The 17,495-nt window shown below is 40.1% G+C and overlaps 1 protein-coding gene across 4 annotated transcripts in view; it reads left to right on the top strand.

The window, feature by feature from the left end:
• Positions 1-17,495, top strand: part of LOC135517273 (dipeptidyl aminopeptidase-like protein 6) — a 297,746-nt gene that overhangs the window by 229,425 nt on the left and 50,826 nt on the right. For all 4 annotated transcript variants that reach the window (XM_064941420.1, XM_064941419.1, XM_064941418.1 and 1 more), the window contains exon 3: positions 11,345-11,443. In XM_064941420.1, coding sequence (XP_064797492.1) covers positions 11,345-11,443 — 99 coding nt within the window. The remainder of the gene's footprint in view (positions 1-11,344; positions 11,444-17,495) is intronic.

Below are 17,495 nucleotides of genomic sequence, written 5' to 3'. Positions count from 1 at the left end.
TACTCTCTCGTAACCACAAAACATATTCACTGCATGTAGTTGGAGAGTCCTGCGTATGTGCACTTTCTCACAAACACTTACACAAACACAATTTACAGTGTTACATATAGTGCCCCAGTTTCTCACAGGTATACTTATAAAAATGTCACACACAGTAGCATATATTTATACCCAGACCCTCACTGGCATAGCACAAACCCCCACAGCCCATGCAAGATCTATTCAATTATCATTATTGGGGAGGGGGGAGTTTGGGCTCCTAGATAGCATATGAAAACGTCACAAGCCATGATTTTTAGGGGGAATTACAGGAAATTATCTTTAAAACTGCTACATTTTCTCTCAGCCTCATGGCAAAATATGAAGATTAGCAGGAAATTATCTCTAAAACGGCAACATTTTCTATGCCTTACGACTCAAAATGAATTCTTACGTTACACTATGTTCACTACATACTTCAGTCTGAAACTGCCAACATTGAAGTTGTTTGTGGTGATGTCAAAATGAGGGGTGTTGTACAACCAAAGGTATCAGCAATTGGATCATCTCTAACCAATCAGAGTATTAAAGCCAATGACACATATTCAAAATGCCGCTTTAGCCACGTGTGTTATTGTTCTGGCACACAAACCATCGGTTTCTGGGACCAATTAGAACGGTTAGAGTGTGTTTGCATTCTAGGAATCGTCGGGGAGGTACTCAGAACCAGACTCATTGCGGAGAAGAAGCGTTTAACCAGAGCAAGAACTTGGGGAGCCAGGCAAGCGTGAGATTAGCTATAATACTGCACATTTTTCTCTCTGCCCCATGACAAAGAAAAAGATCCTAAAAAATATATATACATGTATTTTTTTGCGGGGACTGCACAAAACTGCGCTACGCCTCTGCGGACTTGCTTCTATAAGCGGTGACATTCGCAGAAGGCGCACATATATTTTCCATAGACCTGGACTCCCTGATCTTTCTTCTGAAGCCACTCTTATCCTCTCTAACAGTCAGAATGACCTTTAAGACCTGTTTGGGAAGATTTACATGAAAAGCAAATCAATAGGCCATCTTCTTTTTAGCTCATGGAGCCCCTTGAAGTGCTTTTATATTCAGGAGAAGCCATATTGATCAGTATAACTGCCAATATATTGGAGGTATAACCAAGTTTCTGAGACAATAATCAGTTTTCCTTGATTAAGTATTGACATGACTGGTAATTATTACAAATAGTTCCCGCTGGAATGGGATCAGGTCAAGAAAATGACTACAACTTTGTAAATTTCTTAATCTTTTGAAGAAAATGGATAACTGTAATTTTTCCTATGTCTACTATTATATTTTCATAATCAAAACAGGTAGCCTTCCCCCCACGTTTCACTATAGGGTATATTCAGTGTTTCGAATCGGTAGTTTAGCTTTGATAAAATATGTTCATTTGGATGTCAAATCCCATGTGGAACTGGCTAATCACATTGTTAATCACTAACACTCATTACCATGTAGGGCTGTTGTGTTCTTTTATGAATGACTTCTACTGGTGGAGTCTTTACAGTCAACATGTGGGCGTACTGTATTTCCTATCAGAGTTGTATCTGGACTTTTCCAACCTTGATTTACCAGCCTAAATTATACTATAGTTTTTCCACCTCAATATTTTTCATCCGATGAATGGGCCCACCAAACCAACTGTATTGAAGAGAAATTAGTTATGAGCATGAGTTATATGGCTTACCGTGAAAGGCATAAAGCACAGAACACATTCAACCTTTCATTAGCACAATTCTCAATCCATAGTAGTTTACAGGTAACTGAATCTGTAGTGAACTACCCAGTGGTAGATGGAGTACAGTAGACCAACTTAAGCTGCAGTACTAGAGTACTGTACTGTACCAGATGCCAAAGGGTCTCGCACCTTGTCAGCACCTACTGTAGTTGTGAACTGTTCTCCTCCTCTCATATTTTAAGAGCTGTATTTTTGAAACTGCTGTGAGGGGAAATGTAGAGGTGAAAGTGACAGGCTTCATGGAGTATCCGGGGATCGAACGCCGTCTGGGGCAATGTGTCTGGAGTTGGCAGTGCTAAACCATATTCTGGCACAAACTGCTCCCCTCTGCCTTTGCCTTTTCTAGTCTCAGACTCCCTCACACCCTCTGTCCATTTGGGTTGCCAGTACTGGCCTGCCTTCTGGAACAGAGGGGGACAGTGGGAGTCCGAAGGGGCTGTGGAGACTGGACAGGTGGCATCTCCAGCTTGCATCCCTCCCGAAAATCCTCCCCCCGCCTCCCTCCCAACTCCTACAGTGTGCCCAAGCAGAACTCCCGTTTATGGTCCAAGTCTTTTCACAAACGGAATCCCACTGGGCTCTCATAGACTGCCCATTCCTGGGAGTTTGGAGGGCTATTTGATCAAATGGTATTATAAAAAATCCCTTGGTTAATAAAAAGAGGCTTTATGAAACTTAGTGGATTAATTAGGTATGCACAACAACCCAAAACAAATAGCGATGATGGGGCTGAGTGATTCTACACTTCTATTCTTCATCTGGCTTTCAATTATTTAAAGTGATTCCTTGAAGACCAATACATTGCTTTGACTGAGTGTGGTGTATTTTTTAAGGATTACGTTTCTGAGATGGGAGTCCAATTCCCTGAACATACTGCACAACCTGTAGTCCAGCCCCTTGCTATTCTGAAACTATTCTGTACTGCTCATTGCAGTAAATAGTAATTTAAACAAGACAACTGATCCATCTGTACCCCAGAGTTATAGTAAAGGAGGATGAATGTGGTTATGCATTGAGATGGCAGGTCTTCTCCCACTCACAAACAGAAGTTTGTTGATACATGTTTCCCCGCCAAACATCAGGGTAAAAACACTGGCTCCTGACAAGCACTTTGTTTTCACAACCTTAACTTCCCTCTTCACTCACAATGACAAGCTGCTCTCTTTTGTATCTAAGTCACAGATCGATTAGTACCACAGGGATGGCACATGCTCGCTACGTCAATACAAGTGGGTCAAGGTTTCTCCACTGTCTTTCAGGGGTTGGAGTATTTATGTGACTGAGGAGTGACATGCTGACTGACTGACTACTGACTGGCTGACATGCTGACTGACTGGCTGACATTCTGACTGATTAACTGACATGCTGACAGCTCGTTGAGGTCTTCAGAGGAGAAAATAGACCCATCCAGTCGTTGGAGCTGCTGCTCTTGTATACCCCTTGTCTCTGCCTCCAGCTCTTCCTGGGAAAGGCAGTTACTGGCCTAGAATAGGTACTTCTGTCACTGTACACTGACCCCTGCAATCATACAGAACTCAAGTGGCAGGCTGGCTAGAATTCCAAGAAAGTGTTATTTCTTGATGTTTGGAAGAGGAAAATACATGGGTTTTATGTGGTTTCAGTTGCCTTCTGTTTGTTTTTATTTCCTGTTCATTTTTGGTCTATTATCTGTAAGAGATTACACGCGCAGTGATTGACGCTCATAATATATAATATATAATAATATAACTTTATCATATAATTTCTTTATATTAATATGGCTGCAGGTTATAGTTCCTGATAAAGGAAAGCTGATATGGCTTCTCGAGAATGTTTCCTTAACTCTTGTAACACAATTAGGGACTCAAATCTCAACAGACCTCCAGACTTAAGTAGATGCACACACAGACACACACACACGCTCACAAATGTACACATATTGACACACACAACATAAAATTTAAGTAACATTTTTACAAACATCCAATCCATGTACATTCCGCCACAGATGCAGTATGATTGGTTTACAGGGACCATATTTTCCTTTTTTGTTGTTGTGACTGCGCATTGGTGTGTGTTAATAATGCAATTTGCTCCTGAAAACCAGGAGAGGGAACATGTGTGGCACAGAGTCTTGTGTTCAAATTGGGCGCGACAGGCGGCCACAACACGTTGGTTATAACTACTTGCGTGGTGATCCTTTGAGAGGTTCATGTGTAGATTGTCTCGGAACCTCCCGTGAGCTGTCTTGGTGAAGAAGGGACTGGCCTTGTTCAAATAATTCAGAAATTCATTCTTCCTCTCTACCTTCCTGGAAGTAATCACTGATTTTAATTGATTAAATTTGTCTCAGTAGGGGCCTCCCGAGTAGCACAGTGGTCTAAGGCTGTGCCACTAGAGATCCTTGTTCAAGTCCAGGCTCTGTCGCAGCCGGCCCGCAACCGGGACACCCATGGGGCGGCACACAATTGGCCCAGCATCGTCCAGGTTAGGGGAGGGTTTGGTCGGCAGGGATGTTCTTGTCCCATCACACTCTAGCGACTCCTGTGGCGGGCTGGGCACACTGCATGCTGACACGGTCGCCAGGTGTACGATGTTTCCTCTGACACACTGGTGCGGCTGGCTTCTGGGTTAAGCAGGCATTGTGTCAAGAAGCAGTGCGGCTCGGCTGGATTGTGTTTCGGAGGACGCACGGCTCTCGACCTTCGCCTCTCCTGAGTCTGTACGAGAGTTGCTACGATGAGAAAAAAAATGTGTCAGTAAGAGGGTGATAACCTTGCTTTCACCTACCTATATAGTCACTGATAGATCTGTGTTTACCTCCAGGAAACGAGGAAAGACGCATTTCTGAACACGGACATGATCACCAAGGGAACAGGGAAAGATGTGACATAAGAGACTCTGTAGGAACAATTGTCCTCAGACCCAGCTCTGTGTGTGTGTGTGTGTGTGTGTGTGTGTGTGTGTGTGTGTGTGTGTGTGTGTGTGTGTGTGTGTGTGTGTGTGTGTGTGTGTGTCTGTGTGTGTGTGTGTGTGCATAATCTTTTCATTTGTGAAATTATGACCACGATGACAATTAATATTTATCTGTGTACATGCTTTTCTCTGACAGTTGACGTTTATTGAGATGAGTCTTGTCCTGAAGGTGGAACTGAGCGATTTCCGCTAAACAGGCCATCTGCAAAGCCAAAATTGGCTATATTGTAAAAAATCTGGAAAACAAAAATGAACTTTTGGTTCTTAATTTAAGTTTATGCATTAGGGTTAGCAGTGTGTTTAGGATTAGGTTTAAAATCGGATTTTAGGAACACTGCAGAGTTGCTGTCATGCCCTGGCCATAGAGAGTCTTTTATTCTCTATTTTGGTTAGGCCAGGGTGTGACCGGGTGGGCATTCTAGTTTCTTATTTCTATGTTTTGGCCGGGTATGGTTCTCAATCAGGGACAGCTGTCTATCGTTGTCTCTGATTTGGAATCATACTTAGGCAGCCTTTTTTCCCACCTGTGTTTTGTGGGTAGTTGTTTTCTGTATAGTTTATGCATCTTACAGAACTGTTTCGTTTTTTTTCACTTTGTTATTTTGTTCAAGTGTTTTGGTTAATAAAGAATCATGAACACTTACCACGCTGCGTTTTGGTCCGATCCTCATTACGACGAGAGCCGTGACAGTTGCCTCCAGAACAAGATTCATGGCGAAAAACACTTACCTTCTTCTCGGTGTGCCTTTTCCACCTCTCACCCTCCTACATTCCCATGCACACCTTCATGGCGCCACAATCACATCACTCTTGCACACGTCTTAAATAGCTATTAAGCTCCAGCACGCTTGTGAATTTAAGATGCAGAACATATTAATATTTATCTCATTGCAGGTAGGGAGGGGGTGGATGGTGGAGGAAAGATATGATTGAACCAGTAACGGAAAAAAACAAAGCATATTTAATAGGCCATCCCCAACGGGTAGGCAGACCCCATGCTGGTTTCATCTCCTTCTTCATCTCTTCGCCTCATCTCTCCCCCAGCTCCGCACACGGCAGGGCTCCAGAGTTCGGCAGGCTAGCACAGATTCAAGACTAGAAAATAATTCTAACTGTCTTGGCCAAACAAGGATAGCATTTAGCGCCGAACGCCGTTACTTTAAAAACCCAGGGGATCAGCTTTAATGGATTTACTATTTTATCTTCAAATGCACTTTTCTCTGACTTTGCCTTTGGACACAATAAAGAAAGGTTGAGGTTTTCTGACCTAACATTGTTATCTGTTCTGACGTAGTACTTCTATGTAATAAAAGGGCAGAAAAGATTGCTTCTATTATTGCAACCTGTGCGAGAGCGTCAGTGATGGGGTTTGGTACTGAAAATATGACTTTGTCTCAGGTTGCTTCTAAACTTAGTGTCACTTCACTCAGCAATAAACTAACCTCAAAACTCTTGTTTGATTAAGTGAATTCTAAAAGCAATATTTGATGATTCCTTTAAACATTTAATTTGTCCTATGACCTTTCATATGCATTACATTGGTCTTCAACAGATGTCCATGTCCTCAAGTAGAAGAGTCACTACTGTAAATATTCCCTCCAAGGTTTAGCTACAATTCCCTCATCTACAGACCACCTCCTTATTCTCGCCAAGTGAGTGAATATCTCCGCTATGGAAACCAAAAATCGGTTATTGCATGAAGCTTTTTTTTCCCAGCCCTGATATGAATATCTGAAAAAGAGTTGCACGGCAGACGGAGAGCTCATGCGATCAGATCATATGATTTGAATTATGAGAAAATTAATCCGGCTACCCCAGACATCTAGTGTAAATACAACAGCCCATTGAACTGATCAGATCTATTGATTTTAACCAGAGCCTAGAGGGCTTTAGTCTTAATATTAATTTCTTGAGAAGTATAGTACATCACCCTGACAGGACAGTGTACAGAAAAGTTGCAAAGATGTAATTGCAGATCACATTGTGTTGAAAATACTCATGTATTCCGTCTTGATTTGTCAGTGTTTTGAATAGCATTGTCACTGAAGGGAATAGATCTGGACGTGTCACTAGTAACACCAATTGAGTTTTCCCCCATAAACCTTATTCACAGCTCCCCTTATTTGAGCGTGTATCTTCACCGCATGTGTTGTACAAAGAAAGTCTCAATGACGTCATATAAAGATACCATATAGAGGAATGCAGCACCCATTGGTGCTTCTTGTCCTCCAACATAGAGTTATTAACACTAGAGGAAAGATGGTTATGAACACTAGAGCAAAGAGTTACACACTAGAGGACATATCGTTATAAACACCAGTTGAAATGTAGCTATAAGCACTAGAGGAAAGATGGTTAAAAACACTAGAGGAAAGATGGGTAAAAACACTAGAGGAAAGAGTTATAAACAGTAAAGAAATATAGTTATAAACACTAGAGGAAATATGGGTAGAAACACTAGAAGACAGACAGTTAAACACTGGAGGAAAAATTATAAACACATGAGGAAAGAGTCAAAAACACTAGTGGAAAGAGTTAATAGTAGAGGAAAGATGGTTAATCGCCGGGATCGGTGTTCCTTCCACGGGACGGTTGAGCTAACATATGCTAATCGCATTAGCCTGAGGTTGTAAGTAACAAGAACGTTTCCCAGGACATAGACCTATCTGATATTGGCAGAAAACTTACATTTGTGTTAATCTAACTGCACTGTCCAATTTACAGTAGCTATTACAGTGAAATAATACCATGCTATTGTTTGAGGAGAGTGCACAGTTTTGAACATAAAATGTTATTAATAAACAAATTAGGCACATTTGGGCAGTCTTGATACAACATTTTGAACATAAATACAATGGTTCATTGGATCAGTCTGAACCATTGCATATACACTGCCTCCATCTAGTGACCAAAATCTAAATTGCAGCGGGGCTGGAATAATACAGCCCCGCTGCAATAGCCCAAATGCAATTTTCTTGCATTTCAAAGGTGGTACAAAAAATAATACAAAAGAACGGTTGTTTTTTTTCTCTGTATTGTCTTTTACCAGATCTGTTGTGTTATATTCTCCTACATTCCTTTCACATTTCCACAGACGTCAAAGTGTTTCCTTTCAAATGGTACCAAGAATATGCATATCCTTGCTTCAGGGCCTGAGTTACAGGCAGTTAGATTTTGGTATGTCATTTTAGGCGAAAATTGAGAAGGGGCGGCTCCTTAAGAGGTTTTAAAAACACTAGAGGAAAGTGTTAGGCATAGGTGTATAGGTGGTAGGGAAGTCAGGCGTAGGAGAGTCAAAATGGAGTGTAAAATGGAGTCTTTTAATAAAGTCCACGTAACATGCTCCATAACACTAAAAAGTACATACATAAACTAACATGGGTATGAGGACCCGACGCGCACCTATACAACATTAAAACTACACTGACAATAAAACAATCTCTGACAAAGACATGAGGGGAAACAGAGGGTTAAATACACAACAGGTAATGAATGGGATTGAAAACAGGTGTGTGGGAAGACAAGACAAAACCAATGGAAAATGGAAAATGGATCAATGATGGCTAGAAGACCGGTGACGTCGAACGCCGAGCACCGCCCGAACAAGGAGAGGCAATGACTTCGGCAGAAGTCGTGACAGAAAGATAGTTATAAAAACTAGAGGACAGATAGTTAAAAACACTAGAGGACAGATAGTTAAAAACACTAGAGGACAGATAGTTAAAAACACTAGAGGAAAGATAGTTATAAAAACTAGAGGAAAGAGTTATAAACACTAGAAGTAAGATAGTTACAGTGGGGCAAAAAAGTATTTAGTCAGCCACCAATTGTGCAAGTTTTCCCACTTAAAAAGATGAGAGAGGCCTGTAATTTTCATCATAGGTACACTTCAACTATGACAGACAAAATTAGAAAAATCTCTGTTTGCTCCAGTGTCACCAAAGTGCTATCAATCCACAATTTGCTCATCACATTTGTTATAGCAGTGGCTCCCTCATTGAATGTGGCTACTGCCATAGAGGCTGCTCCGTCAATGTGGCTTTTGCCCACGAAGACAGTTTTGGGGCATCACGACCATATTACAGAGTTCAGACATTTATTTTTATTCTGGGTTCCTCCGTGCTACATTCTTTTGAGGACGTTATCAATTGACATCCTATGATATACAGGTACCATTTTCTGTGCAACCTCAATATTGAAAAATGTATGGCCTCCAAGGTTTTTATGACGGGGTGAATCTTTACCATTTTCTATGTCTCACTGGTACTAGCACCAATGCACACACCTATCCCATAGTTGGAAGCGAATCCTTTCTTGAGTCAAGTGCCATCAAAGGATACAAGAATGTCTAATGTGACATCCTCATCCTCCTTCAGAAACTCTGCTATGTCTGGGTCTATATCTGCGTATGCTCTTCTAATTATCTTTGCAGCGCTCTCCATTGACAGTAGCCCTCTCTGAATCTCTGCAACTAAAGTGGGGGGAAAAGTACTTATGTCTGTCGACATTACAGACATAACTGCAGGACTAAATATTAGCAATCGAGCATGTATTTACTTTATGTAAAGCTAATTTTTCACTAATCAGATTTGGCTATAGCCCAATGAGACTGTAGGCCTATGTGAGTCTCATTGTATAGTTATGTTTTCCTATCACTCTGTTTTATTAACTTTGAATACATTTGCTGGAGCAAGGAAATGAATATTCATACACAACAAGTCACCTGGCAATACTGGGCCACTCTCCCTTTTTATTTACCTGTCATTCTCCTCTCTTGTCTCTGATATGAGCTGAGATGCAGGGAAGGAATCCCTAGGACTTTGCTTATTTTCTTTAGAACTGCATAACCAAGTCCAAGTTTGTGGGCTAGAAGAACCATCCTCACATTTAAATCAAATACCACATCTCCCCTGGAGCACTCCTGCAGCCTGGATGAAATGTAAACACTCCTCCTAAATGCATCCCGATCACCTTCACAGTCTGCACATTCTATCATGACAGAATTACAGAATCACTGGTTGATGAAGTCTATGGTGATTTTCAGTCCAGTGTTTAGACACTTCAAATCATGTACAAGTTGGGTTTTTTTTAGACGTGGAATAAAAGCCACTGTTGGCTGGCTGCTGTCTGGTTGATCGCTGCTAGTTGTCATCTTCATCTCAACTAATTTGCGTCTCAATTCGCTGCTGCTGGCTACCTCCTTTTCCTGCTCTACCTGTACTGCCACTGCCTCGATCGGCGGATCAGGCACATTGTTTCTGTCATTCACTGCTTTTCTCGCATTGGCTAACTGAGGTCGTCTATTTTTATGCACATACTGTAGGTATATTCTTCGAGATTTTCTCATTTACTCTCTCTTTACGTTGATTCTTCGCAGGAGATATTTTCAAACAGGGAAGTGCTGCGCAGCACTTGAGGAATTTTAACCAATCAGGTTGCCGGAAAGGGCCTTTAAATGCCAGTAACCAATCGGATGTCGCGAAAAGACTAATCTTTCAGCACGAAGCACTACTTCTACAAAGGATATAGCCATGTATGGACGAGCTAACGATATGCTCCGGAAAAAAAGCTTTTGATTTAACATGGAGAGTTTGAAAAATAGCGGTTGAAGTTCTACATGAAACATCCTATCAAGAACAACATTTATGTTACGTGTAGTTGACGGAGTTGAGATAAAATTATACAAATAAAGTATTGTGCTTATAAACCCAGGGTCATTACAGTATTTCTATACATTATTGCCTATTTATTTGTACATTTTATGAAAGTAGGGAAGTTATGGTTGCAAAATATCCCAAAATTTGAAAAATGACCAATGGAAGCAAAATCACAATTTTTGCCTGTGGTGCCTGGCCTTAAAACCGCTAGAGGAAAGATAGTTATCAACACTAGAGGAAAGATAGTTATAAACACTAGAGGAAAGATAGTTATAAACACTAGAGGAAAGATAGTTATCAACACTAGCGGAAAGATAGTTATAAACACTAGAGGAAAGATAGTTATAAACACTAGAGGAAAGATAGTTATAAACACTAGAGGAAAGATAGTTATAAACACTAGAGGAAAGATAGTTATAAACACTAGAGGAAAGATAGTTATAAACACTAGAGGAAAGATAGTTATAAACACCAGAGGAAAGAGTTATAAACAGTAAAGAAAGATAGTTATAAACACTAGAGGAAAGATAGTTATAAACACTAGAGGAAATATAGTTATAAAAACTAGAGGACAGATAGTTAAAAACACTAGAGGAAAGATGGGATGTAACCCCTTCTGGTGTGTATAACTTTATGTCCTCCACACAGTCGTCTCAGGCAGATAATGAGCTTGCTTGGCTTGAGGCCTGACCGTAAAAGCAGCATGTTAGGCTACAACTGTTGTTTCTGGCCTCAAGCTCAGTACCAGTACTACCATCGAGACACTGACACAAATAACCATATGCTGACTTTCCCCCAAATGGCTTCTTCAGTTGTGCGTTGTGTTTCTGTAATTAATTCAAGTAAATGTGCGTTCATTGTGAAATGACCCTCTGCTATTATTTAGTTGGAATTGGTAGTGTTCAAAATTGTAAATTGATTAAAATGTATTTAAAATGTGTTTTCACTTGTTCCTTTGCAGGCGAGGATGACAGCTTGGCCCTCAAGGGGAAACTGACCGTGGGGGACATCTTCAGGAAGAACTTCAAGGTTCACGACCCTGAGGCCAAGTGGATCAACAGTGAGTACTCTATTGATGTCGTAGAGGGGTGGTCATGAGACATCCATATGGGTGATACGTCATGTATTCACTGTGGACATTCAAACAGGGTCATACATTTCCCACCAAAAGGTAAAGTTATGCTAATTAACCTGAGTTTAAGACACATATTGAATAATCTGTTGGGGTTGGCAGTCAAATAACTAAGGCAATTGTGACTATATAGTAGGAACTCTGTTTTCAGTTGGTCGATGTATAGGTTTAACTGAACATCAGGAAAGTTTCAACACTGAGTTCCATTGAATTGAATAGAACACTTCCACTTCCTACACTGCTAGCATCGATTTGGAATCATTATTGCAACGGTGTGAAAAACATTGATTGAGCCCTTTGTTCTACTAACAACACCTTCTGCACCAATGATCTCATTGCCCATCAGTGAATCAGCTCATCTTTAGATGTTAGCAAACACAGTGTAATGAGTGTGTGTTGAATCAATGTCATGTGAAACGGCTCATCTCACTATCTTGATAGGGGTGGTTTTACCACTCTCAGATCAGTGAATCGAATACACCAGCTCATCTCTCAATGTTAACAACCATGCTGTAATAATGTATGTTACTGTGTTGAATCAACGTTAGTAAGGAGCCCTGACTGGTGCTCTGTTATATAATACAGAGGGGTGATGCTATGGGTGATCTGACCAACTCAAATTATTAAAAAGCAGAATCTTTTCAGTCAGTGTTGAACAGAGTTAGAGATTCCCAATGCATGTGCTCAGTCCTCTACCGACTGCCTAAAAGGGTTGCATTAAATGGAACCAGTGTTTTTCTGAGACCACTTTCTCAGCCAAGCCTTAGATGACAGCAATTAGAACTAGCTACGTGTGCCTGCGTGTGTGTGTGTGCCAGCCAGTGTGTAGGAGTCAGTATAGTCAAAAAAAATGTCAAGGATTACAGGGGTTGACAGGACTTGCTCTATCCTCTTATGTAAAACAGTGAAAGAGTGCGTGAAGTCTCCAGTCAATCACATGAAAGTGAAGTGTGTTTTCTAGTTTTTATTTTATTTTTGTAATTTTTTATTTGATTTAACCTTTATTTAACGAGGCAAGTCAGTTAAGAACAAATTCTTATTTACAATGACGGCCTACCAAAGGGCAAAAGGCCTCCTGCGGGGATGGGTGCTGGGATTAAAATAAATACAATATAAATATAGGACAAAACACACATCACAACAAGAGAGACAACTCTACACAAATAGAGACCTAAGACAACAACATAGCAATGTTTCCTGTGAAAGAAAATAAAACTTTGACTGCAAGACACATTGCAGACACATTATATTAACCAACTGCTGGTTTTAATAGAATGATCAGGGCCTGACTCCTAGAGGCACTTTACAGCCAAAGGATTCATGAAGCAACTTTGATATAACTCATGCCTAATGAAGCTGTCTTCTCCTATCAGCCAATAGTCTCGCCTAAAGAGGGTGCAGATGGGAAAGAGTACACTGAGTATGCCCAGGCCTGTTCAAGTACTGTACAAGGCTTCCTTTCTTTATTCTTCCCTTCCCCGTCCTTGATATAATCACTGATCTGACACATTTCGGCGGTTGAGATCAAAAGCCTCTAAACATACTGCTTTCACCAATTCAGTACCATCTGATCATTAGTGACTGTCTTACACCCAGTGTTTCTTGGGACACATAAAATGGTTAACAAATCTATGAAAGTGAATGAGTTGCAGTAAACGGCAAAAAAAAGTAGGCACTGTTTGGATGTACTTCTTTAAAAGTCATTCTCCTCAGGAAATGTTCCTCATTACATGAAACACCAAGCAATTAATAATATAGTATTTTCCTGTGTCAATAGAATGCTGCGTTCTGTCACTTTGATTAGCTGATTAATAATAGCCTCCATACGTCCTCCATACTGTAGCCTACGTGGCAAGCATGAAATGGAAGTCATCTTAAAGATATGCCTCTCTACTGTAGCTGTTTATGGTTGACAGACAGCAACCTGCCTGCAGAGAAAGTCTTCTTAGGGAACCTGTAGATGCAGCTGCCAAAGATGGAAAGAGACTAGAGGTTCATTATCGACTGATTATTTGATGTTCGTTAGCTTAGCATGTCATATTCATTTAGCGATGTGCAGAACGCCGAGCATTCAGAACTTGCAATTATTGGCTTTCGATGACAGGTCTGGAATTTACATTTTTTGTAAATCTAATTTAACCTGGAATTATATATTTTTTGACGTTGTTGAGCCATCTATCAATTTCCTGGGAGACATTTGTAATTTCACCTCTAGAATTTATAATGAGTCAATGACTTTATTTTGTTGCTGATAAGTCCAAATCCTTTTGGGGGTATTTTATGGCAATATAAGCTGAGTTCATTATGAATTCAGACAGCACAAGCTACTCATGGTGTTGCGATTTGAATTCCCCTTGCGGCCTTGTTTTATCACAATCTTTAACAGTAACCAGTGGTGTAAAGTACTTAAGTCAAATTAATTTCAAGTGCCACTTAAGTCATTTTTTGGGGTGTCTTTACTCTACTATTTATATTTTGGACAACTTTTACTTTAACTTCAGTACATTTCTAACGACAATAATCTACTTTTTACTCCATACATTTTCCCTGACACCCAAAGTTACATTTTGAATGCTTAGCAGGACAGGAAAATTATCCGTTCACGCACTTATCAAGAGAACATCCCTGGTCATCCCTACTGCCTCTGATCTAGCAGCCTTACTAAACACAAGTTTATCCCAGTAATCTATAAAAGTAACCTTGTTTCATCACAATCTATAACAGTAACCTTGTTTCATCACAATCTATTAATAGGTTGCACCTCCGTCACTCGGTTGCGTCATGCCATTGTTATGAATGTTCTCAAGCCATTCTCTATCAGCGGCGCCATGGTGGTGCCCTAAAGTGGTGATAAGCCCAGTCATTCTGGACGGATGCTAACTACTGTTAGTCTAAATTACACTATATTGCCTGGAAATACAATGACATTGCCAAAGGAGTAAAATATTTAGTAGGAGACAACTTTTCCAGCATTATTATGTCGTCAAAATTACTTTAGACAGATGCCAATGTTGTCATTTGCTAGCAAAGTTTGTCAAAAATAGCCAGCAATGCTAACGTTAGCAAGCAAAAATCATGTGGCCTCCCCTCAATCTTAGCTAGCTATCTAACGTTATACTGCATCTAAAGTTAATCTGGTGACATCAAAATGACAAGTTTTACCTACTAATTATTTGCCTCCTTTTGAATGTCATTGTATTTCCAAGCCACTGTAATGCACTTTTGATGAGGTCTTCATTAGCGCTCATTGACAATGCATTGAGTAGAATGCTCAGTCTGGCATCAGTCCAAAACGAATGTTCAAAACAATATTTTGACGAAACATGCAACCCATGGATAACAGTAACCTTGTTTCATCACAATCTATAACAGGAACCTTATTTCATTACAATCTATATCAGGAACCTTGTTTCATCACAATCTATAACAGGAACCTTATTTCATCACCATCTATATCAGGAACCTTGTTTCATCACAATCTATAACAGGAACCTTGTTTCATCACAATCTATAACAGGAACCTTGTTTCATCACAATCTATATCAGGAACCTTGTTTCATCACAATCTATAACAGGAACCTTGTTTCATCACAATCTATATCAGGAACCTTGTTTCATCACAATCTATATCAGGAACCTTGTTTCATCACAATCTATATCAGGAACCTTGTTTCATCACAATCTATATCAGGAACCTTGTTTCATCACAATCTATAACAGGAACCTTGTTTCATCACAATCTATATCAGGAACCTTGTTTCATCACAATCTATATCAGGAACCTTGTTTCATCACAATCTATAACAGGAACCTTGTTTCATCACAATCTATATCAGGAACCTTGTTTCATCACAATCTATATCAGGAACCTTGTTTCATCACAATCTATATCAGGAACCTTGTTGCATCACAATCTATAACAGGAACCTTGTTTCATCACAATCTATAACAGGAACCTTGTTTCATCACAATCTATATCAGGAACCTTGTTTCATCACAATCTATATCAGGAACCTTGTTTCATCACAATCTATATCAGGAACCTTGTTTCATCACAATCTATATCAGGAACCTTGTTTCATCACAATCTATATCAGGAACCTTGTTTCATCACAATCTATAACAGGAACCTTGTTTCATCACAAACTATAACAGGAACCTTGTTTCATCACAATCTATAACAGGAACCTTGTTTCATCACAATCTATAACAGGAACCTTGTTTCATCACAATCTATATCAGGAACCTTGTTTCATCACAATCTATAACAGGAACCTTGTTTCATCACAATCTATAACAGGAACCTTGTTTCATCACAAACTATAACAGGAACCTTGCATCACTGTTTGCCTCCATGGAACTCTCCTACATTAGCCTGGTCCCAGATCTATTTGTGCTTTCTTGCTAGCTCCTATGGTTGTCATGCCAAAATGACCATAGAAGTTGGCAACAGCACAAGAGATCTTGCACCAGGTTACTTCTGTATATATTTGCCCTTAAAAATGTCATCCACAATAGGCAGAAATAGTGCCATGGCCGCCGCCTCACCACTGTTGTTATTATTTCTGTTGCAGAGCTGAGGAGCGTTGCGCAGCCTGTTAAAATTAATTGCAGCACATATTGTGCTCCTCTATCGCTCGTGCAATGATGTCCGAGGGGAAAAAACTGTTCGTTGTTTGCAGTAACTTCTTTGTTGTCGTAATATTGCAAATGGACGTGGCTGTTTCACCATGAAGGATTTCAGCTGTAAAGACCCCCATCACCATTCTAAACAAATCCACCACCCATCATCATTGGATTTAGTCCGCTACATCATTTTTCTATTAGTGTAGCCCATTGATATTCTGTGTATGTCTATCTCCAGCATAAAATCACAATCAAATGCATGCAGCAAAAGCATCAACATAATTTTCATCCAGCAATGATAAATGTAAACCTGGTTCAATATTATTGCATCGTTTCTAGCAGCTGCTCTCTGTTTGAATGAAGCAGTATAACCTTGTACGGCTATACTGACTTCCACACACTGGTCGACACACACACACACACTCCTGTCCTCCTGGCTGATGTATGCTAAACATGTAGCGAGAAGAGATTTGCTGAACGCCATCAAGCAAACAGACATGATTGGCCAAATAAGTATCTTTTAACCTTGATCAGAGCTGATGATTGACCTGGGTGGTGATTTGCCTGAGAGCAGCACCACAAGCAAAGTAGTGCCCCCTAGTGTCAAAGCTTCATTTTACAGCTTAATTTTATACAGTGCAAGTCTTTCATTATATTCAAATTATGATTTTAATGGTCTAGCCGGCCCGTGACCTGATTCAATACGGCCCGCGGAATCATGCTTAGATCACATAAAGAATTTGCGATAGTAAGGTTTTGAAAAACGTATTTGTTATTTAAATTAAAAGCTCAATGAACACTCGCCTTTGTGTAATGATTTAGCTCCCACCGCTTGTGGGACATTTATTTTGAAGACACGTATAAATAACAACTGCACGAGGACAGACAGTGACTGACAGGCTGGCACACATATCACAGTTACAAATAGTAGCTAGCTAGAAATTGTGCAAAAAATAGTTTTTCAAAGATTTCAAAGAAAAGGAAAGTAGACAATGAATGTAGGGTGTTCCAGAGAGAGTGGACATCGAAATATTTCTTTATTGAAGTATCAGGGAAGCTGTGTGCTTAGTGTGCAAAGAGACCATCGCTGTCTTGAAAGACTACAACTTGTCACCACACTTCCAGGCGAAGCAGAGAAATATAGGAATATGTCTTCTGAGCAGAGGGCAAGTGCATCGAAAGAGTTGCTTTCTCAGTTGCAAAAGCAGCAAGGACTTTTCACAAAACTGCATTCAGCAAACGACTGAAATGTGAGAGCTAGCTATGTACTGTCCCACAAAATTGCTAAACATAGCAAGCCATTCGCTGAGGGAGAATTCATTAAATAATGTTTAATTGACTCTGCATCAAAACT

The sequence above is a fragment of the Oncorhynchus masou genome, chromosome 28 (genome assembly GCF_036934945.1).
Source record: "Oncorhynchus masou masou isolate Uvic2021 chromosome 28, UVic_Omas_1.1, whole genome shotgun sequence".
Taxonomy (NCBI): Eukaryota; Metazoa; Chordata; class Actinopteri; order Salmoniformes; family Salmonidae; genus Oncorhynchus; species Oncorhynchus masou.
The sequence above is the reverse complement of the archived record's forward strand: the minus strand, read 5'-3'. Positions and strand labels throughout refer to the sequence as shown.